The sequence below is a fragment of the Manis pentadactyla genome, chromosome 5 (genome assembly GCF_030020395.1).
Source record: "Manis pentadactyla isolate mManPen7 chromosome 5, mManPen7.hap1, whole genome shotgun sequence".
NCBI classification, from domain to species: Eukaryota; Metazoa; Chordata; class Mammalia; order Pholidota; family Manidae; genus Manis; species Manis pentadactyla.
The window spans coordinates 89248354-89267317 of NC_080023.1; the positions used below are offsets into that span (position 1 = coordinate 89248354).

Genomic DNA, 18964 nt, shown 5'->3' on the forward strand with positions numbered 1-18964 from the left:
GTAAGTTGTGTACCATTTCAACTCCTTTAGCACTCCATCTCTTTCCTTCTTATTCCGTGTACAGTACTTGACAACTGGCTGGTACATCAACCCATTTTGCACTTTTTTGCTGCAGTCCTCTTCCTTGTTCTCTGTTTTAAGAATGTCTTTCTCCCTTTTCACCAACCAAACTTCAAATTCATCTATAAGTATCCCCTCTTTTATGAAACCTTTCTAGAAATACCATCTCTTTCTTTTGCTACCCAAAACAAAAGCAAGTTAAAAAATTAAAATAACCTCTCCCCACTTCTTCCCATGTGCTAATGTGGTAAAATATATGTATGTATACTTATTTCATTGACTTATAATTAGTTATTTTCACATTTATTTACTATATTGGGCTAAAAAATACCTTGGAAAAGTACTGAAAGTTATTTATCTTAAGAACCTCAATTCTTTAAGCAGCTACCTGGCACAGAGTCCATCCACAGCAATTTCTTTTTCTTTCTTTTTTATTAAGGCATTATTGATGTACACTCGTACAAAGGTTTCACATGAAAAAACAATGTGGTTACTACATTCACCCATATTATCATGTCTCCCCATACTCCATTGCAGTCACTGCCCATCAGTGTAGTAAGATGCCACAGAGTCACTATTTGTCCTCTCTGTGCTACACTGTCTTCCCCATGATTCCCCCCACACCATGTGTGCCTATCATAATACCCCTCAATCCCCTTCTCCCTCCCTCCCCACCCACCCTCCCCCACCACTCCCCTTTGGTAACCACTAGTCCCTTCTTGGAGTCTGTCAGTCTGTTCACAGCAATTTCTTATTGAAAGACTAAATTAATTGAAAATGCTCCTTTTCTTATATAACACATATGGTCAATATAAAAATTGATCAAATGATTTAAAATACTTTTTCTATTATTTCTTGGGAAAATATACATACTACATTTTTCATATTAAAGAAAATTCATTGTTACTTTAAAAAGTTTCAAAATTAGTCACCAATTCAAGATTTCAAAAATAAAGTTATAGAACTTATATCTGAGAAAATTACTAATACTTAGAAAATAATATTTAAATTATAGTGGGCAGGTCTTTTAATTATAATATTGAATGTTAAACTATATTGCTGATTAATCAAACTAAAATAAGAGTCTTTTTAGACTTTTTGACCAGTCTCTCCAAATTCATGTTAAATACATTATAGTTTCTCTTGTATTTTCATAAAACCAAATCGTCTTGCTTACTTGTATAATAAGTCTTTTAAAAGTGTATTAAAGAAGTTTACAGTTAAAAAGTGTGAAAATTCATCTTTCAGGTTGTAAATTCATTGCCAATATATAACATATGCAGCCATTTGTGACATGAAACACTACCAGAAAAATTCAACATTTTGGAGGTAAATCATTTCTGTATTTTGAAATAAGAATCTATACAGACCAAAATAGAAACCAATGTAATAGAAGCTATTAAACATGGCCTTCAGACAGCTAGTGATCTAGCCAGGCATCATCTAGCCGTCTAATAAATATTATAACAAATTTATTTTATAAATCTTCTCTTAATCTAGATAAGCACTATGCTTTAACAGAGGCCTGAAAACTTTGGAAAAATATTACTTCCAGGCTTTTATATAAGAAAGTTCAGTTAATATTACGGGTTTGTATTAGCTTTAAAAATAACAGCATTATTGCTGACATATTTAGCTGAAGATGAAGGAATCACCTTTTGTGTTGCACAAACACTAAACTGATTATTCTCTACCTTTAACCTTTTCAGTTTGTTTTTGGTCACTCTGACATATTATTTGCATTGTATACCCTCTGAGATCTTCTGGTACCATCAGAGGTGTTATTAAATGCACTTATGTTGGTATCACTGGGATTTTAAAGAGGACACCATCAAATTTATAATAAACATTACTAATAAGAGTAACAAGGAAATTACAAATAAATATGGAACACATCTCTATTAGTAAGATACATGATACACTCTTACAGGACATAACTTCATAAACTCTCAGAAGATGACATTATATGACTTTTGAAGTTGGTTTTATTAGATTAACCTACAAGAATAGAATAACTTCCTATAAAACAAAATTTGTTCTTGATCATAAAAAGTCAAAGTTAAAACAAAGCAAAAAGCTGTTGCCCCCTAAAAAATTTTTTTTTAATTAATCCCAACTTTACACAAGTCCATATTCTAGGAATGTGCAGGGATTGAGCATTTTCATTTTCAAACTGTATCATCTCAAAACACAAATATAAATAAATAGTTTACATATGAAAACTAACATAGAAACACTGGATCATTATTTCAATTTCTAGCACCTATGATCACAGGCCTTAATATATTTATAAACACAGACACAAAATATTTAAAAGGTTAATATTTTTCTCTACACTCCAATAAATGATGCTGGAAAATTTTTTTTTTTTTTGTGCTGACTATTTCTTATTTTCAGCCTGTTTATCTGTTTAATTTACATTTCCCTTTATTTCCTTTCTAATTATTTTTTCAATAAATTGACTTGATATTCTAGCTTTGTACTTGCTTCTAGTTAAGTAAAAATATTACTAATTGAGACCCTACTTATTTAGAATTTTTGATAAATCGGACATAGCCTGCAGTTTTCTGGCTTCATCTATTCAAATTGAGTGAATTAAACAAACCATTATGACATAAATATAAATAAAACATGCATCAACTTTAAGTTGTTTAAAGTTTAGTAGAATTACTAAGACATACATGTATAAATAAGAAGCCTAAATTAAACACATTTGGTAAATTTCACAAAAATGATAAATGTAGACACAGTGCAACCAAGCTTTGTACTTTAGTTCAAAAGAAATACAGATCTAAGAAAATCCCTGTCCTTAAAACAATAAAATCTTGTTAAAAAGATAAGACATAAAACAATATGTAAAGCTATAATAATTTTACTAGAAAAATAATTGTAATGATGATAGTAATAAAAATAGTAATAATAGTAACAATAACAATAAAATAATAACTGCTGTGGTTGAATTGATGTTTCTACATGCCAGGCACTTACATATTTTATTATGTTTAACAATCTTTATTTCAGATATGAGGAAAATTATACATAGTAAACTTGTCTAAGATTCACAGTAAGTAAAGAAGCTTTGAAAATTTAAAACAAATTTGGATTCAAAAGTGTTTATTATTAAGTTCTGTTACACTATATTCAACAAAGGCATTCAGAAAATTGTATTAAAAGTTTGAATGTGGCTGACCTACTCCTGAAAGAATTTGCAGATGGGTTATACTATGTCCTGGAGTCTGAAGGAGGGCATATATTTTAAGAAAGTTAAACAAAAGAGGGATGATATTTTTGGTGTTCAAGCACAGGGAATGAGATAAATGAGAAATGTCTGTAATATCATATTTACTTATAAATTAAATGCAGTTTAAACTTTTTACTAATTCACACTTGGCTTGCTACAAGATGAAGCTTTTCATGGGCAGTTTTAATGTGAGAGGGCAAACAGCTGGCTTTTATTTCTCAAGCTAGCATGACTGAATTTGAACTGAGATTAGATATTAAATAGTCATTGGAAAAATACCGTAATTCTTTGTGTATGTGGAGGAAAGACTAAATGTAATGATGTCTCATGGGTTTTAGTGAGGGATTATCAACACATTTAGTGAGTTAAAATCATAAATTTGAGTATTGGTTACTTTAGACATAAGTATTTTCCCTTTAATAAGGAAGCCATGTGCTTACCTTGTATGACATGTGAGTTGTCCTTCAAGAAGAAATTATATAGGTATTTGGGAATAAAAGCAGACATACATGCATAAGCCAAGGCTAGAAAACAATAAGGTAGAGGCATGTAACAAATTAGTTAATGGGGTAAATGATCAGCAATCTCTCATCATTAGCACACATTCTTTGAACCTACTGTTAAGAGTTAGATTGAATCCTATGCTTTAAAATAGAAAATATATGGACAATGAAAGATAACCACCCCAGTAACTTTTCAAGTTCAAACTACTGCAGTAATCATTACCCCACAATAAAAACCTTTATTAATAGAACTTTACACATTCTAAAAATCTCTAAACATGATCATTATTAATGAAGTATACAAACCTCAAGTCCTTAACTTTTGCTTATGCAAACAAGAGAATCTGAGAACTTTGGATTTAGGAATACTTGTTCAAAATTGTTCTTTCAAACACAGAGCCCTTACTATTATTCTTGGATCAATATGTCTGATAATAGACTATGTCTAACTAAACATAGCAAACCCTCTAGTCTCGCCTAATGAGTAATGATATTAGAGGACAGTGCATTTTAAAAACTACCCAAATAGTGAAATTTTAGTTTTCTGGTATTATGCTATCTTTACTTAATTCCAGAGATCTATGCAAATTCTGACATGAAATAGAATTTTAAAAGATAGAGATTCTGAGATTTGAGTCTTCTCAAGATTCACACTAGATATGGTAACACTCTATATGTGATGTCATTATGGATTTGAGTTAATTAAGTTTAATAAATATTTATTAAAAAACCTACTATAAAAAAAGGCATTATAATAGAGGGATGGACAACAAAAAAACATGTTGTTAAAAGAAGCTGCTAACCAGAAAAAGTATTATTATAAAAAAACTATAATACAAAACATACCCAAGATAAATTTCCATAAATACAAAGTGCTGAATGGATTCAAAAGGGAGAGTAAGAAAAGTCTTAATTAAGGAGGTAGTGGTTGAAATGGTAGGCTTTGAAGTTAAGAGACCAATACTGATTTCTTCACAAATTGTTTAGAAAGTATACATAAGACTAAAATTAATCTCTAAAGAAGTGAAAATTTTCTCCAAAGTTTCATAAAAATGGTCACCAAAGCAGATGAATGCATTTGGAATAATCAGTCAGATTCTTCATAATTCTCTATTCACTGCCTGGTAGCAACTGAAATTCTCCAGTAATAAATTTATCCTTCATATCCTCTAAAATGAGTCTAACAAATTATTTCACAGAAATTTACAGTATCTAATAAGAGGAGAGCAAGAACCTTCCAACAAAAACAAAAACCTTTCATTTTGGATAAAGTACTTTAATATGAAAAATGATTATTTAAATAATAAATAGGCTTACCTTCATTATTGAAATTTAAATATAGGAATGGAGCACAAAGTGAGTCAAGACCTGATAGAGAGAGGTTAGGGGGAATAACTGAAATAAATAGAATCCAGTAGAATTTAGATGTATACCTTATTCAATTATTTGCATTACTTCTACAAATATTAAGAATTGTAAGTATTACCCATCTAGAAATATACCTCTTGTGTTACTGTGAAGAGTGATAAAACTGACACATAGTAAATGTCCAAGTCAGCTATTATTATCATCAATATTATTATGAGTTGGAGAGAGAAATACAGTAATAGAAAAATGTAAAAATAATGGCAGGTTTGGGATACAGTCCCATCTCTGATCCTAACTGTGTTATGTTGGCAGTCATTTAACATCTCAAATCATGTTTCCTCATCTAGGAGATGGAGATTTATCTTACATATTTTCTGAGATGATGAAAAGAGTCTTTTAAGAATTGTGAAGTACAAATAATGGCATTTCTCTTATTGATGTTTTGAACTGCTGTTCTGTTCATATGCTGTCATGTCGAAAGAATCTACATATATTTAAAATTGCTAGGAAGATACAGAACTCTAAAACAGACAGTTAGGAAAAATAATAGCTTCATTTTAAGTTTTGGCCAGAAATACAGATGAGAAATTTAAAAACTACTGTTCATAAGAACAAAGTCAAAAAGAGGGCTGGGTTTCTCAGTCATGAATTTATCAATAACTATAAAAATAATAATGAGAAGCTAAAAATCAAGGATATGAGGATCACAGACATTTAAAATAGATAGATAATAAATAAAATGAATAGGTTAGGGTGATATCTTATTTCCCAATTCCTAATAACCAAGTATTTTGGGTTATTAGGCACAAAATATTTTTTCTATCTACTAATCAACATGATGGCAAGTTGTCTCACTAAATATGAATTTATTGATATCCACTGGCATTAAGACAAAGTTTAAAAAATTTACATATAAACCTCTCAAAAAATGGACCATACCTTCAGTAATGACTTTTCTCAAAGCTAATGGTATTTTGATATTTTAATTTTTAAAAACTGTTATTCATGCAACATGCCTCAAATACTTCAAAAAGACTTAAGAATTGGAGAAAAAGTTACCTTGCCAGTATACAAGATCAGGATGGGACACTACCCAGGCTTTTAATACACGCCTAAATTTTACATGACCTTCTGGTGATGATAACAGTTCATCATACTGATGACAACGAGGAATATCTACTTCAATCTGTAAAATAGCAAGACAGTAAGGTGCACTATAATAAAGTGATAACCAATGTGAATTTCAGTATAGACCACCTACATAATTCTGATGACTGATGTTTTAGAATTTTATATTAATTTTCTGAAAACAGCAAAAATGCATGTGTACTTAAACAAGGAAAACAGACCATTTCTTTTGAAAAGATATGTATTAATGTATTTTTCAAAATACCTTCCTTTACAGCCTGGCTTAAATAAAGGGCAAAGTCTTCAGATAAAAAAGCAAAATTATTAGCAAAAGTTACTTGACATAAACTCGTTTAAGGAAAAGCTTTAACTCATTAACTTGTAAGTATAAGAGTTATGCTTACACTAACACCATATGCTTATTATGGCTGCTGAGTATTTATAATCAAAGAAAAAAATTCCTCATGCTTTTCTAAAATGTAAAGATATAGTAGAATTATCTTAAGTTGTTTAAGAAAATCTAAATCATACCTGTCTGTCTGTAGGAATTGGAGTATCTTTATCAATTGCATCATATTTGGCATGAATAGCCCCCTGCAAAAAAATAAAATCATATCCATAGCAAACGATTATGTTATATAAAATAAACTTCTTATAAAGATCTGTCTTTAAAAACATACCCAATTATAGACAGGCACATTCAAACCCAAGTATCCTCTTAGAATAATTTGCTACATATTTGACAATCTGTGATGAAAGTCTGTGACAATTTACCATTTTGCAAAGGCAGATACCTGAATTACACATACCAGAAGACAAATGTGTTGTATGAGTCAACTAATGAGTATGCTTGGCCAATCTCCCACCCTCCACAACACAACACAGCCTTACTGTTCTCTATTCATTGTTATCTCACACATGGTAAGTTTAATGAAAATTTCTTTAAAGTGGGAGTGAGGGGTCAGCCCATGAAAACTTTCCTGTTAAAGTTAGTAATGAAAGCAAAAATAAAATGAAACCGTTTAAAGAAGTGGTAGTTCAGCACTGGAGGCAGACGTTTGGGATATATTAAAGAGTAAAATATCATGTAGTTATGGATTCATTTTAAGGGATAAACAGATCAATTATATTTTTCAGTTATAATATTACAGAAGGAATAATTGAATAAACCACTTCAAATTTTGGTAATGTTCTATAGGACCAAGCATGGAACAATTCTTCTTATCCTAGTTTACCATAATGGTAGAGAAAGAGCCAGGAATTTGGGGTTTGGACTCAGACATTATGTGCTGTATCAACCTCTCTGGCACCTCTAATCAATGAGACATTTGGATAACCTGACCGCAGAAGTCTTCTTGAACCTTCAGTGTTACATGGTTTTATAATTCTATTAACAGACGGTAGGGAACAACAGGCATTCTTGCAAAGCAACCAACCAAATGCAAAGATACTTATAGACTCTCATCAAGGGAGTCAGGAATGAAGAAAGGAATTCCTTCAACAGAGTGTGAAAAGCATTAAAAATAGTTGGGGGAGGTCACATATACAAAAAATGAATAATGGGTATCCCTAAGACAGCTATAAGAAAACATATGAAGGCAGGATGACAAAGAAGTTGGCAGGAAATGAAAAAACTTGGCAAGGACTTGGCCCATTATCATGACTGTTATAATCAAAGTTCTCTGTTAGTACTGCAAGTAACCCCAGTAATGTGACTCCTCTCTTTTCCTCACTGGCACAGGTAAAGTACTGTAGCAGACAAAGGAGCTATTTATCTTGGCAGCATGGTCCTGGTAAGATATAAGTGCTGAAGGGCACTAAATTGTACTAATGATTTTTGACAACGTTCAAGTAGAAGATTTCTCTAAACTCAGAACTATTTATAAACAGGCAAACCTATTCCTAAATGAACATACTTTATGAGCAGGACTATACATTTATAACTGATATAATAAAATTAATAATCAAGATAATTCCTGTGAGTTTCACTAAATGAAATGTTAAGTAGCATAAATCTAACAAAACCTTCAATTACACATTTCTATTCTATCTGGGTCTACTCTTTCCCTCTATTACTTTCACATAAAGTACCAAATAATTTTAAAGCTTGTATTTTATTATATAATTTTCTCACAAGTTGGAAAGTATATATTCCGAAGTACTTTTCTTCTTCTTCCTTCTTTCTTAGCACTATCGACCAGTTTCTGACCTTTTCTTTTCTATCTTACCTCAACTCCCAGAAGAGCTGCCCATGTTAAACCTCTCATAAGAGGAGGAATATCAACTCTTGCTTCTTTCCATATTTGATTTTTTTTATATGGATAAGCCTACAGATGAAAAAAGATATGAAAAATATCTCAAATTATCAAGTGCCATCTTATAGTCTAGACATTTATCAATATACCAGTGAAAGTATACACTGAAGGTGACCTGCAATAAATTGTGAAGTATCTAAAATTACTTTGTCTGGTGTTACTAATGCATATAAGCCACCAGAGGAATGGTTCCCTATCCTCTGTAAACCTCATGTAATACACTCAAAGAGAGGAGCTGATTTTACCATTTTTAATCATTCTTCTCTATTTTGTGTGCTGGGGGAATTATGAATGAGTCATATGGAGGATAATATTGCCAGATTCATACAGGTTAAATAATGTATGTAAAGTACTTCTGGTGATATAAAAAATATTCAGTAAATATGTTATTATTATGGCTACTTCTACATCCTTCCACATAAATTTGTCCTGTTATAAATGTGTTCTTTAGGAGAGATTTCTGGAAGCAAATCCTTAGGACAAAAGGATTGGGTGTTGTTATGGCTTATGTTATATACTTTCCAATAGCCTTAGAGAGTGTTTCAATTTAAACTTACTCCAAAAGAATTAAGTTCCAGTCTCAATACAACTTTGCTCACTTTTCCAATTCAGTATTTACAAAAAAAAAATTTTAATTTCTGTTTTCATTCCTAGTGAGAATATATATTTTGAATAGATTTACTGACTAATTGTATTTCTATTATGTTCTTTGTTTCAATAATAGTGCTTTTATCTATTGATTCTTAAGTGTTTTTTAAATAGTAAGGATATTAATCTTTTGTTTAATATGATTTTGCATAAATCCCTGTGTCATGTTTTTACTTCATAATTTTGTTTACTAGAACATGTATCATTTTTATAATTAAAGTTAATCAGAAAAGATAGGTCATAAGAATTAGTGCTCTCATGACATCAAGATTCCCTAAGAATTACCAATGAAGTAAAAAGTAAGAGTTGTATATGGGCTATAAGGATTGTATATAATGCCAGAATAATAACACTTTACGCTTTAGAATTCCTACCTTTAGCAGCCTGTCAAAGAGAATGATTCTGTTTAGCTGGTACTCTGTGTCCCTCTCTCGGATGATTAAGGGGAGAGTGGCGGCTGCAGATAACTCATTATTACTGTTTGAATGAGGTAAATTAGACTGGCTATACAAGAGAAACAAAAGCAGAAAAATTGGCGAAAAGTATAAAATCTGAAAAAAACAATCTAATATAAAGAGAAAACAAAAATAAAGATAAAAGGAGACTATATATATATATATATATATATATATACTCACTCATCTTCAAGTAGTGGGTAAAATGCTTCTCCACCAACATCTTTTAATCTCTGTGAATTTAAGGAGAAAAAATTTATGACACTTAGGCTCTGAGACAGAAATACTGATCTGTATTTAAAAGGAAAAATAATGTAAAAATTATGAATTTATAAAGATACCAAAAAAAGTATAAAATAGAATCTTAAATTCATTCCTGTCATAAGCATGAAAATATACCATGACTCTAGTGACTAAGTTTAACTGTTAAGAATAGTTTTTTGCTTTTGTATTTTTTACATTTAGGTTTCTCTCATAAATGTTAGACACTTATTAGTTTTCCAAACAAAATTCAGAATAATTAAAATTTGAATAATTTAATAAAAGGATAAAAAGATTATTTTAAAAGGTACCTTTTATACATATCCCTTAACTTAGAGCTCATGTCAGATTTATTTTTGATTTGACATTAATACAAGCTAAGACCAAGTAAGGTGCTAAGGATTCTAAAGAATTTCTTGCATCATACTTTGAACATGAGTGACTCAAACAGCTGACAAATCAACAGAAAAATTCAATTCTCTTCTTTTTTTTACAAAGTCATCATAATAAATATTGCTCCAAATAATAACACTGACAGAGTTATAAATATTCAAAAATGTAAGACAACACACAGTAGTAAAGTCTCAGACATATCCTCAGCAGGGTGATTAAAGTTAATGCCATCTTGCCTGCTGCTCTGCTATTTAGTTCCACTTCCAACGTGAAGGCAGAGTATTTGCTCCTGTGGGGACTGACAGAGAAGTTCAAGCTCTGTGTGCAGCCAGCACCGATTCTCTGTTGATTAGAGCCATTGTGCACCTGTCCATGTGAGTTACTCCTGGAATTTTTAAAAACCTGGGAAAAATCCTTTATCTAACACTGAGAATCTGAAATATACTGGACTTATGCCTGATTTTTCTCTAAAATTTGACATGCCTTTAAACCTTTTAGGAATTTCTTTCATTGATTAAAATTCTAAGTAGAAAAATAAGATTTTCCTAAATTAACTCCATCAATATAAAATTTTTTTTTAAGTTTGGGCATCACTGTCCTAAAAGTCACAATTACTATAAGCATCTTTTCTTCTTTTTTTAAATTAAAAATTTAGCACATTTTCTAATTAAAAATTATCATAGGGTAAAAACAAGATTCTACTATACTCCAACCACATGTAAAATATTAAATGAAAGGAAAATCCTAAAAAAGTAAGGAAAATGCAGTGATATGAGGCACAAAGCTGGGCTTACAGAGAGAGGAGTTAGGATAGCACTACAGTATACCGATTAACTGTGGCCTAGGGATTTAGAGCACCTGATTAATAGCCAGCCAGACTGAAGGAGAACTGCTATACCTAAGTAAAGAAACAACTATGTATGTGTGTGTGTGGTGGTGATGGTAGTGGGACATACTCAACTCTAGTCCCGTCTAATTTTTGATGGGGGGGAAGAGAGATTCCCAGTTCCAGCTCCCTTTTGCCTTTCTGTCTCACCAAGGGAGGGAAGCTGAAAAGCACATGTGAAGGACACAGACCAGAGACACAGGCTCAGTAAAAACCTGAGACTTATCAGAGGATTATAGATTATCCTTTCTCTACTTTGCCTCTGTGTCAATAGAGATCCTGTCTCATTGCAGGGCTTTCCAGCTGAAAGAACTTCAAGCCTCAGACCCTATTTAAAAAGAGTCTCTGTAGAAACCCAAAGACAACAGGGGAGACAAGACAAAGTTGAGGAAATTTTAGCCTCTAACAAAATAGTTACACAAACAATAACAGCTATAATAATAGTAAACACAAATAGATAAACATGAAATCTTACATTAAAAGCCTATTTAGGAGAGAGGAAAAGATGGTGACACAAGAAGGGTGGCGAAATCTCCCAAAACCATATGTATTTTGAAAATACAGCAAATACAACTATTCCTAAAAGAGTGACCAGAAGATACACATCAGCCAGGCTACATCTGTGAGAACCCAACATCTCACAGAAAAGGGTAAGATACAAAGCCATGACCCGGTGGGACCCAAGCACTCCCCCTATCCAAGCTCACCAGCAGGAGGAAAACAATCAGAGTGGAGAGGGAGTGGAAGCACAGGACTGCTAAATAACCAGCCCTAGTAATCTGCCCCAGGAGCACAGACACACATTGCATGGTGCTCTGGATATTAGAGGAGTAGAAAAGCAAAATCCGAGACTAAGACTGCAAATAGGTCATTGCAACCAGCTGCCCTGGGACAAAAGAAAAGCAGGCACTTCAAAAGTCATAAAGGGACAAGGGTTTAACAGGTGGACAAAATTGTCCTGGCACACTCAGTCTAGCAGGCTGGGAACTTTAAGGAACTTCAGATGCACTAACCCCTTGGTTGGCTACACAGCTCCAATGCCCCTCACAGTGATAAGCAACCTGCCGTTCCTTCACCCCAGCCGGCACTGCAAGCACCCAAGCTGACCCGCCATTGCTGCAGAACAGCTGGGGAGCAGCCCCACCTACAGCAACCACACAGCTTAACACAGAGGCTTGTCCCTGAGCGAGGATACCCAGCTCAGACCCAGAGGTTGCTCCCTGTACATGGGTGACCAGCACAGACAGTGGAGATGGGTGCAGAGTCTGGAAGGCAAAAAGGGGCTCTGTTATCACAGCAGAACACATGCCACACATGCCACTCACCTGCAATGGCTACCAGTGCCACAGGCCATCCTGAAGGCCACCCTGCCTCCAGCAGCTTAGGGGATTAACCCAGAGGCTGCTCCCTGTGTGCGGTTGACTGGCACAGATAGAGGAGGCTGGCACAGAGTCTTTAAGGCACAAAGGAACTCTCTGTTCTTGCAGCAGAACACGCAAAGCAAACCTGCAACCTCAGCCAGTGCCCCAGGCCATCCGGAGGGCCGCCCTGACCATGGCAGTTCAGGGGATTAACCCAGAGACTGCTCCCTGCACGTGGTTAACTGGCACAGACAGCAGAGACAGGTACAGAGACTGGAAGGCAGGAAGGGGCTTTGCTCTTTCGGCACAATATGCGCTGATGGCCTGCGACCCCCCGCCAGTGCTCTAGGCCATCCCGAGGGCCACCTGCCCATGGCAGCTCAGGGGATTAACCAAGAGGCTACTCCCTGCATGCGGATGACTGGCATAGACAGGAGATGGGCGCAGAGACTGGGAGGCACAAAGGGGCTTTGCTCTTGTGGCAAAACACGTGCTGCTGGCCTGCAATGCCTGCCATTGCCCTAGGACATCTTGAAGGCTGCCTTGCCCATGGTAGCTGAGGGGATTAACCCAGAAGCTGCTCCTTGTGCGTGGTTGACTGGCACAGACAGAGGACACGGGCGCAGAGACTGGGAGGCATGAAGGGGCCTTCTTCTTGAGGCAGACACACACACTGCAGGCCTGCAACCTCTGCCATTGTCCTAGGCCATCTTGAAGGCTGCCCCACCCACAGCAGCCTGGAGGATAAACCCAGTGGCTGCTCCCTGTGTACGATTAACCAGAACAGACAGCAGAGACAGTCAAAGGTGACAAGCAAGTAGGAAGGGACTTTGTTCTCTCGGCAGACACAGGTGCCAGTCAACAGCGACCACTTCCATCGCCAAGAAAAAGCAGAAGAACCTTGTTCAGTCCAAAATACCTCAAACACCAGAGAGAGGGCTTGGTGAGACTGAAATCACCAATCTTCCTGAAAAAGAATTAAAAATAAAAGTCATAAGCATGCTGATGGAGCTACAGAGAAAATACGCAAGACCTAAGGGATGAATTCAGGAGGGAGGTAACAAAAATGAAACAAACAATGGAAGTATTTAAGAGCAGACTGGATGAGGTGGAAGAGACTGTTAATGGAATAGAAATCAGAGAACAGGAATACAGAGAAGCTGAGGCAGAGAGAGATAAAAGGATTTCTAGGAATGGAAGAATATTAAGAAAACTGTGACCAATCCAAACAGAACAATATTTGCTTTATAGGGGTACCAGAAGAAGAAGAAGAGAGAAAAAGGGATAGAAACTGTCTTTGAAGAAATAATTGCTGAAAACTTCCCTAATCTGGAGAAGGAAATAGTCTCTCAGACCATGGAAGTCCATAGATCTCCCAACATAAGGGACCCAAGGAGGACAACACCAAGACATATAATAATTAAAATGACAAAGATCAGAGACAAGGACAGAGTATTAAGAGGTGCCAGTGAGGGAAAAAAGATCACCTACAAAGGAAAACCCATGAGGTTATTATCAGACTTATCAGCAGAAACCTTACATGCCAGAAGAGAATATATTCAATGCAATGAAACAGAAGGGCCTTGAACCAAGAATACTATATCCAGGAAGATTATCATTTAAATTTGAAGGAGGGATTAAACAATTTCCAGCTAAGCAAAAGTTGAGGGAATTTACCTCCCACAAACCTTCCCTACAATATATTTTAAAGGGATCCTCTAGATAGAAATATGCCTAAGGCTAAATAGCTGTCACCAGAAAAAATAAAACCACAGCAAAGAAAGACCAACCAAATACAAACTAAATGGAAAATAAAATCAGCTATTCACAAAATCAGTCAAGGAAAACACAAAATGTACAGAACAAAACACCTAACATATAAGAGTGGAGGAAGAAGTAAAAGAAGGGAGAGAAATAAAGAATCATTAGACTGTGTTTATAATAGCATAATAAGTGAGTTAAGATAGATGGTTAGATAGTAAGAAGCTACCCTTGAACCTTTGGTAACCACAAATCTAAACCCTGCAGTACCAAAAAGTACATATCTATCAATAATCACCCTAAATGTAAATGGACTGAATGCACCAATCAAAAGACACTGTAACAGAGTGGATAAAAAGCAAGACGGATCTATATGCTGCCTACAAGAGACTCACTTCAAACCCAAAGACATACACAGACTAAAAGTGAAGGGATGGGAAAAGATATTTCATGCAAACAATAGGGAGAAAAAAGCAGGTGTTGCAGTACTTGTACCAGACAAAATAGACTTCAAAACAAAGAAAGTAACAAGAGACAAAGAAGGATGTTACATAATGATAAAGGAGTCAGTCCAACAAGAGGATATAACCATTTTAAATATCTATGGAACCAACAGAGGAAGACCGACATATGTGAAACAAATGCTATCAGAATTAAAGGTGGAAATAGAATGAAATGCATTCAGTTTAGGAGACGTCAACAAACCAGCCACTCCAAAGGACATGCCAACCAGATAGAAAATAAGTAAGGAGACAGAGGCACTGAACAACACATTAGAACAGATGGACATAACAGACATCTATAGGACATTCCACCCAAAAGAAGCAGGATACACATTCTGTGCAAGTGCACATGGAACATTTTCCAGAATAGACCACATAATAGGCCACAAAAAAGCCTCAGTAAATTCAAATAGATTGAAATTCTACCAACCAACTTCTCAGATCACAAAGGTATAAAATAAGAAATAAATTGTATAAAGAAAACAAAAAGGCTCACAAATACATGGAGGCTTAACAACATGCTCCTGAATAACCAATGGATCAATGACCAAATTAAAACCATGATCAAGCAATATATAGAGACAAATGAAAAAACAGCACAATGCCCCAACTTCTATGGGACACTGTGAAGGCAGTTCTAAGAGGAAAGTATATAGCAATCCAGACCTATTTAAAGAAGGAAGAACAATCCCAAATGAATAGTCTAAATTTATAATTATTGAAACTGGAAAAAGAAGAACAAATGAGGCCCAAAGTCAGTAGAAGGAGGGACGTAATACAGATCAGAGAACAAATAAATAAAATTGAGAAGTATAAAACAATAGAAAAAATTAATGAAACCAAGAGCTGGTTCTTTGAGAAAATAAACAAAATAGATAAACCTCTAGTCAGACTTATTAAGAAAAAAACAGAATCTACACATATGAACAGAATCAGAAATGAGAAAGGATAAATCACTATGGACACCACAGAAATACAAAGAATTATTAGATAATACAATGAAAAACTGTATGGTAACAAACTGGATAACTTAGAAGAAATGGACAACTTTCTAGAAAAATACTACCTTCCAAGACTGACCAAGGAAGAAACAGAAAACCTAAACAGACCAATTACCAGCAAAGAAATTGAATCGATAATCAAAAACTACCCAAGAATAAAACTCCCCTACCAGATGGATTCACTGCTGAATTTTATCAGACATTTAGAGAAGATATAATATCCATTCTCCTTAAAGTTTTCCAAAAAACAGAAGAGGAGGGAATGCTCCCAAACTCATACTATGGAGTCAGTATCACTCTAATCTAATATGAAAACTAGGCAAAGACACCACAAAAAAAGAAAACTACAAACCAATATCCATGATGAACATAGATTCAAAAATACTCAACAAAATGTTAGCAAACGGAATTAAAAAACACATCAAGAGGATCATACATCATGATTAGGTGGGATTCATCCCAGGGATGCAAGGATGGTACAACATTCCAAAATCCATCAACATCATCCACCACATCAACCAAAAGAAGGATAAAAACCACATGATCATCACCATAGATGCTGAAAAAGCATTCAACAAATTCAACATCCATCCATGATAAAAAATCTCAATAAAATGGGTACAGAGGGCAAGTAGCTCAACAAGATAAAGGCCATATATGACAAATCCACAGCCAACATCATACTTAACGGTGAGAAGCTGAAAGCTTTTCCTCTAGGATCGGGAACAAGACAAGGATGCCCACTCTCCCCGCTTTTATTCAACATAGTACTGGAGGTCCTAGCCATGGCAATCAGACAACACAAAGAAATAAAAGGCATCCAGATTGGTAAGGAAGAAGTCAAACTGTCACTATTTGCAGATGACATGATGTTGTACATAAGAAACCCTAAGGAATCCACTCCAAAACTATTAGAATTAATATCTGAATTCAGCAAAGTTACATACTAAATTAATACACAGAAATCTGTTGTTTTCCTATACAGTAATGATGAACTAACAGAAAGAGAAATCAGGAAAACAATTACATTCACAATTGCATCAAACAGAATAAAATAGCTAGAATAAGGCTAACCAAGCAAGTGAAAGACCTATACCCTGAAAACTATAAGACACTCTTAAGAGAAATTAAAGAGGATACTAACAAATGGAAATTTATCCCATGCTCTTGGCTAGGAAGAATTAATATTGTCAAAATGGCCATCCTGCCTAAAGCAAACTACAGAGTCAGTGCAATCCCTATCAAAATACTGACAGCATTCTTCAATGAACTGGAACAAATAGTTCTTAAATTCATATGGAGCCACAAAAGACCCCAAATAGCCAAAGCAATCCTGAGAAGGAAGAATAAAACAGGGGGGATCTCGCTTCCCAACTTTAAGCTATACTACAAAGCCACAGAAATTAAGACAATTTGGTACTGGCATAAGAACAGACCCATAGATCAGTGGAACAGTATAGAGAGTCCAGATATTAACCTGAGCATATATGGTCATTTAATATATGAGAAAGGAGCCATGGACATACAATGGGAAATTGACTGCCTCTTCACCGGCTGGTGTTGGCAAAACTGGACAGCTACATGTAAGAGAATGAAACTGGATTACTCTAACGCCATACACAAAAGAAATTCGAAATGGATCACAGACCTGAATATAAGTCATGAAACCATAAAACTCTTAGAAGAAAACATAGGCAAAACTCTCTTGAATATAAACATGAATGACTTCTTCATGAACATATCTCCAAGGGCAGGGGAAACAAAAGCAAAAATGAACAAGTGGAACTATATCAAACTAAAAAGCTTCTGTACAGCAATGAAGACCATCAGTAGAACCAAAAGACATCCTACAGTATGGGAAAATATATTCATAAATGACATATCCGATAAAGGGTTGACATCCAAAATATACAAAGAGCTCATGTACCTCAACAAACAAAAAGGAAATAATCCAATTAAAAATGGGTAGAGGACCTGAACAGACACTTCTCCAAAGAAGAAACTCAGATGGCCAACAGGCATATGAAAAGATGCTCCACATCGTTAATCATCAGAGAAATGCAAATTAAAATCCCAAGAGATATCTTACACCAGTTAGGATGGCCATCATCCAAATGACAAACAACAACAAATGTTGGCAAGGTTGTGGAGAAAGGGGATTCTACACTGCTGGTGGGAATGTAAATTAGTTCAACCATGGTGGAAAGCAGTATGGAGATTTCTCAAAAAACTAGAAACAGAAGTATCATTTGACCCAGGAATTCCAGTCCAAGGAATTTACCCTAAGAATGCAGGATCCCAGTTCCAAAAAGACATATGCACCCTTATATTTATCACAGCACTCTTTACAATAGGCAAGAAATGGAGGCAACCTAAGTGTCCATAAGCAGATGAATGGATAAAGAAGATGTGATACATATACATAACAGAATATATTATTCAGCCATAAGAAGAAAATAAATCCTACCATTTGCAACAACATGGATGGAGCTAGAGGGTATTATGCTCAGTGAAATAAGTCAGGCGGAGAAAGACAAGTACCAGATGATTTCACTCATCTGCGGAGTATAAGAACAAAGAAAAAACTGAAGGAACAAAACAGCAGCAGACTCACAGAACCCAAAAATGGATTAACCAAAGGAAAAGGAACTGAGGAGGATGGTTGGGAAGGGAGGGATAAGGGGAATAAGGGGAATTACAATTAGCACACATAATGTGGAGGTGGGAGGGCACGGGGAAGGCAGTATAGCACAGAGAAGACAAGTAGTGACTCTATAGCACTTTTTACAGTGATGGACAGTGACTATAATGGGGTTTGTGGTGGGGACTTGATAATGGGTGCAATCTAGTAACCACAATGTTGCTCATGTAATTGTATATTAATGATAACAACAACAACGAAAAAGCCTATTTACCACAGCTCCTTTTAATGATACATCATGTCACATTTTCAACAACAAAAAATACTGCCAGGTGTGCCAAAATGTGAAGGAGACAAGCTTCAGATACAGTGTTAGGTATGGCGAGATTCTGGAATTATTATAGTAAGAACTAAAAATAACTATGATTAATATGTTAAG

At 34.8% G+C, this 18964-nt stretch overlaps 1 protein-coding gene across 7 annotated transcripts in view; it reads right to left on the reverse strand.

Annotated features, from left to right (window-relative positions):
* TBCK (TBC1 domain containing kinase) overlaps positions 1 to 18964 on the reverse strand; it is a 223602-nt gene that overhangs the window by 115331 nt on the left and 89307 nt on the right. For all 7 annotated transcript variants that reach the window (XM_057502508.1, XM_057502510.1, XM_057502506.1 and 4 more), the window contains 7 exons: positions 9902 to 9951; positions 9638 to 9767; positions 8529 to 8627; positions 6832 to 6894; positions 6232 to 6358; positions 5122 to 5172; positions 3742 to 3825 (listed from right to left, as the gene is read on the reverse strand). In XM_057502508.1, coding sequence (XP_057358491.1) covers positions 3742 to 3825; positions 5122 to 5172; positions 6232 to 6358; positions 6832 to 6894; positions 8529 to 8627; positions 9638 to 9767; positions 9902 to 9951 — 604 coding nt within the window. The remainder of the gene's footprint in view (positions 1 to 3741; positions 3826 to 5121; positions 5173 to 6231; positions 6359 to 6831; positions 6895 to 8528; positions 8628 to 9637; positions 9768 to 9901; positions 9952 to 18964) is intronic.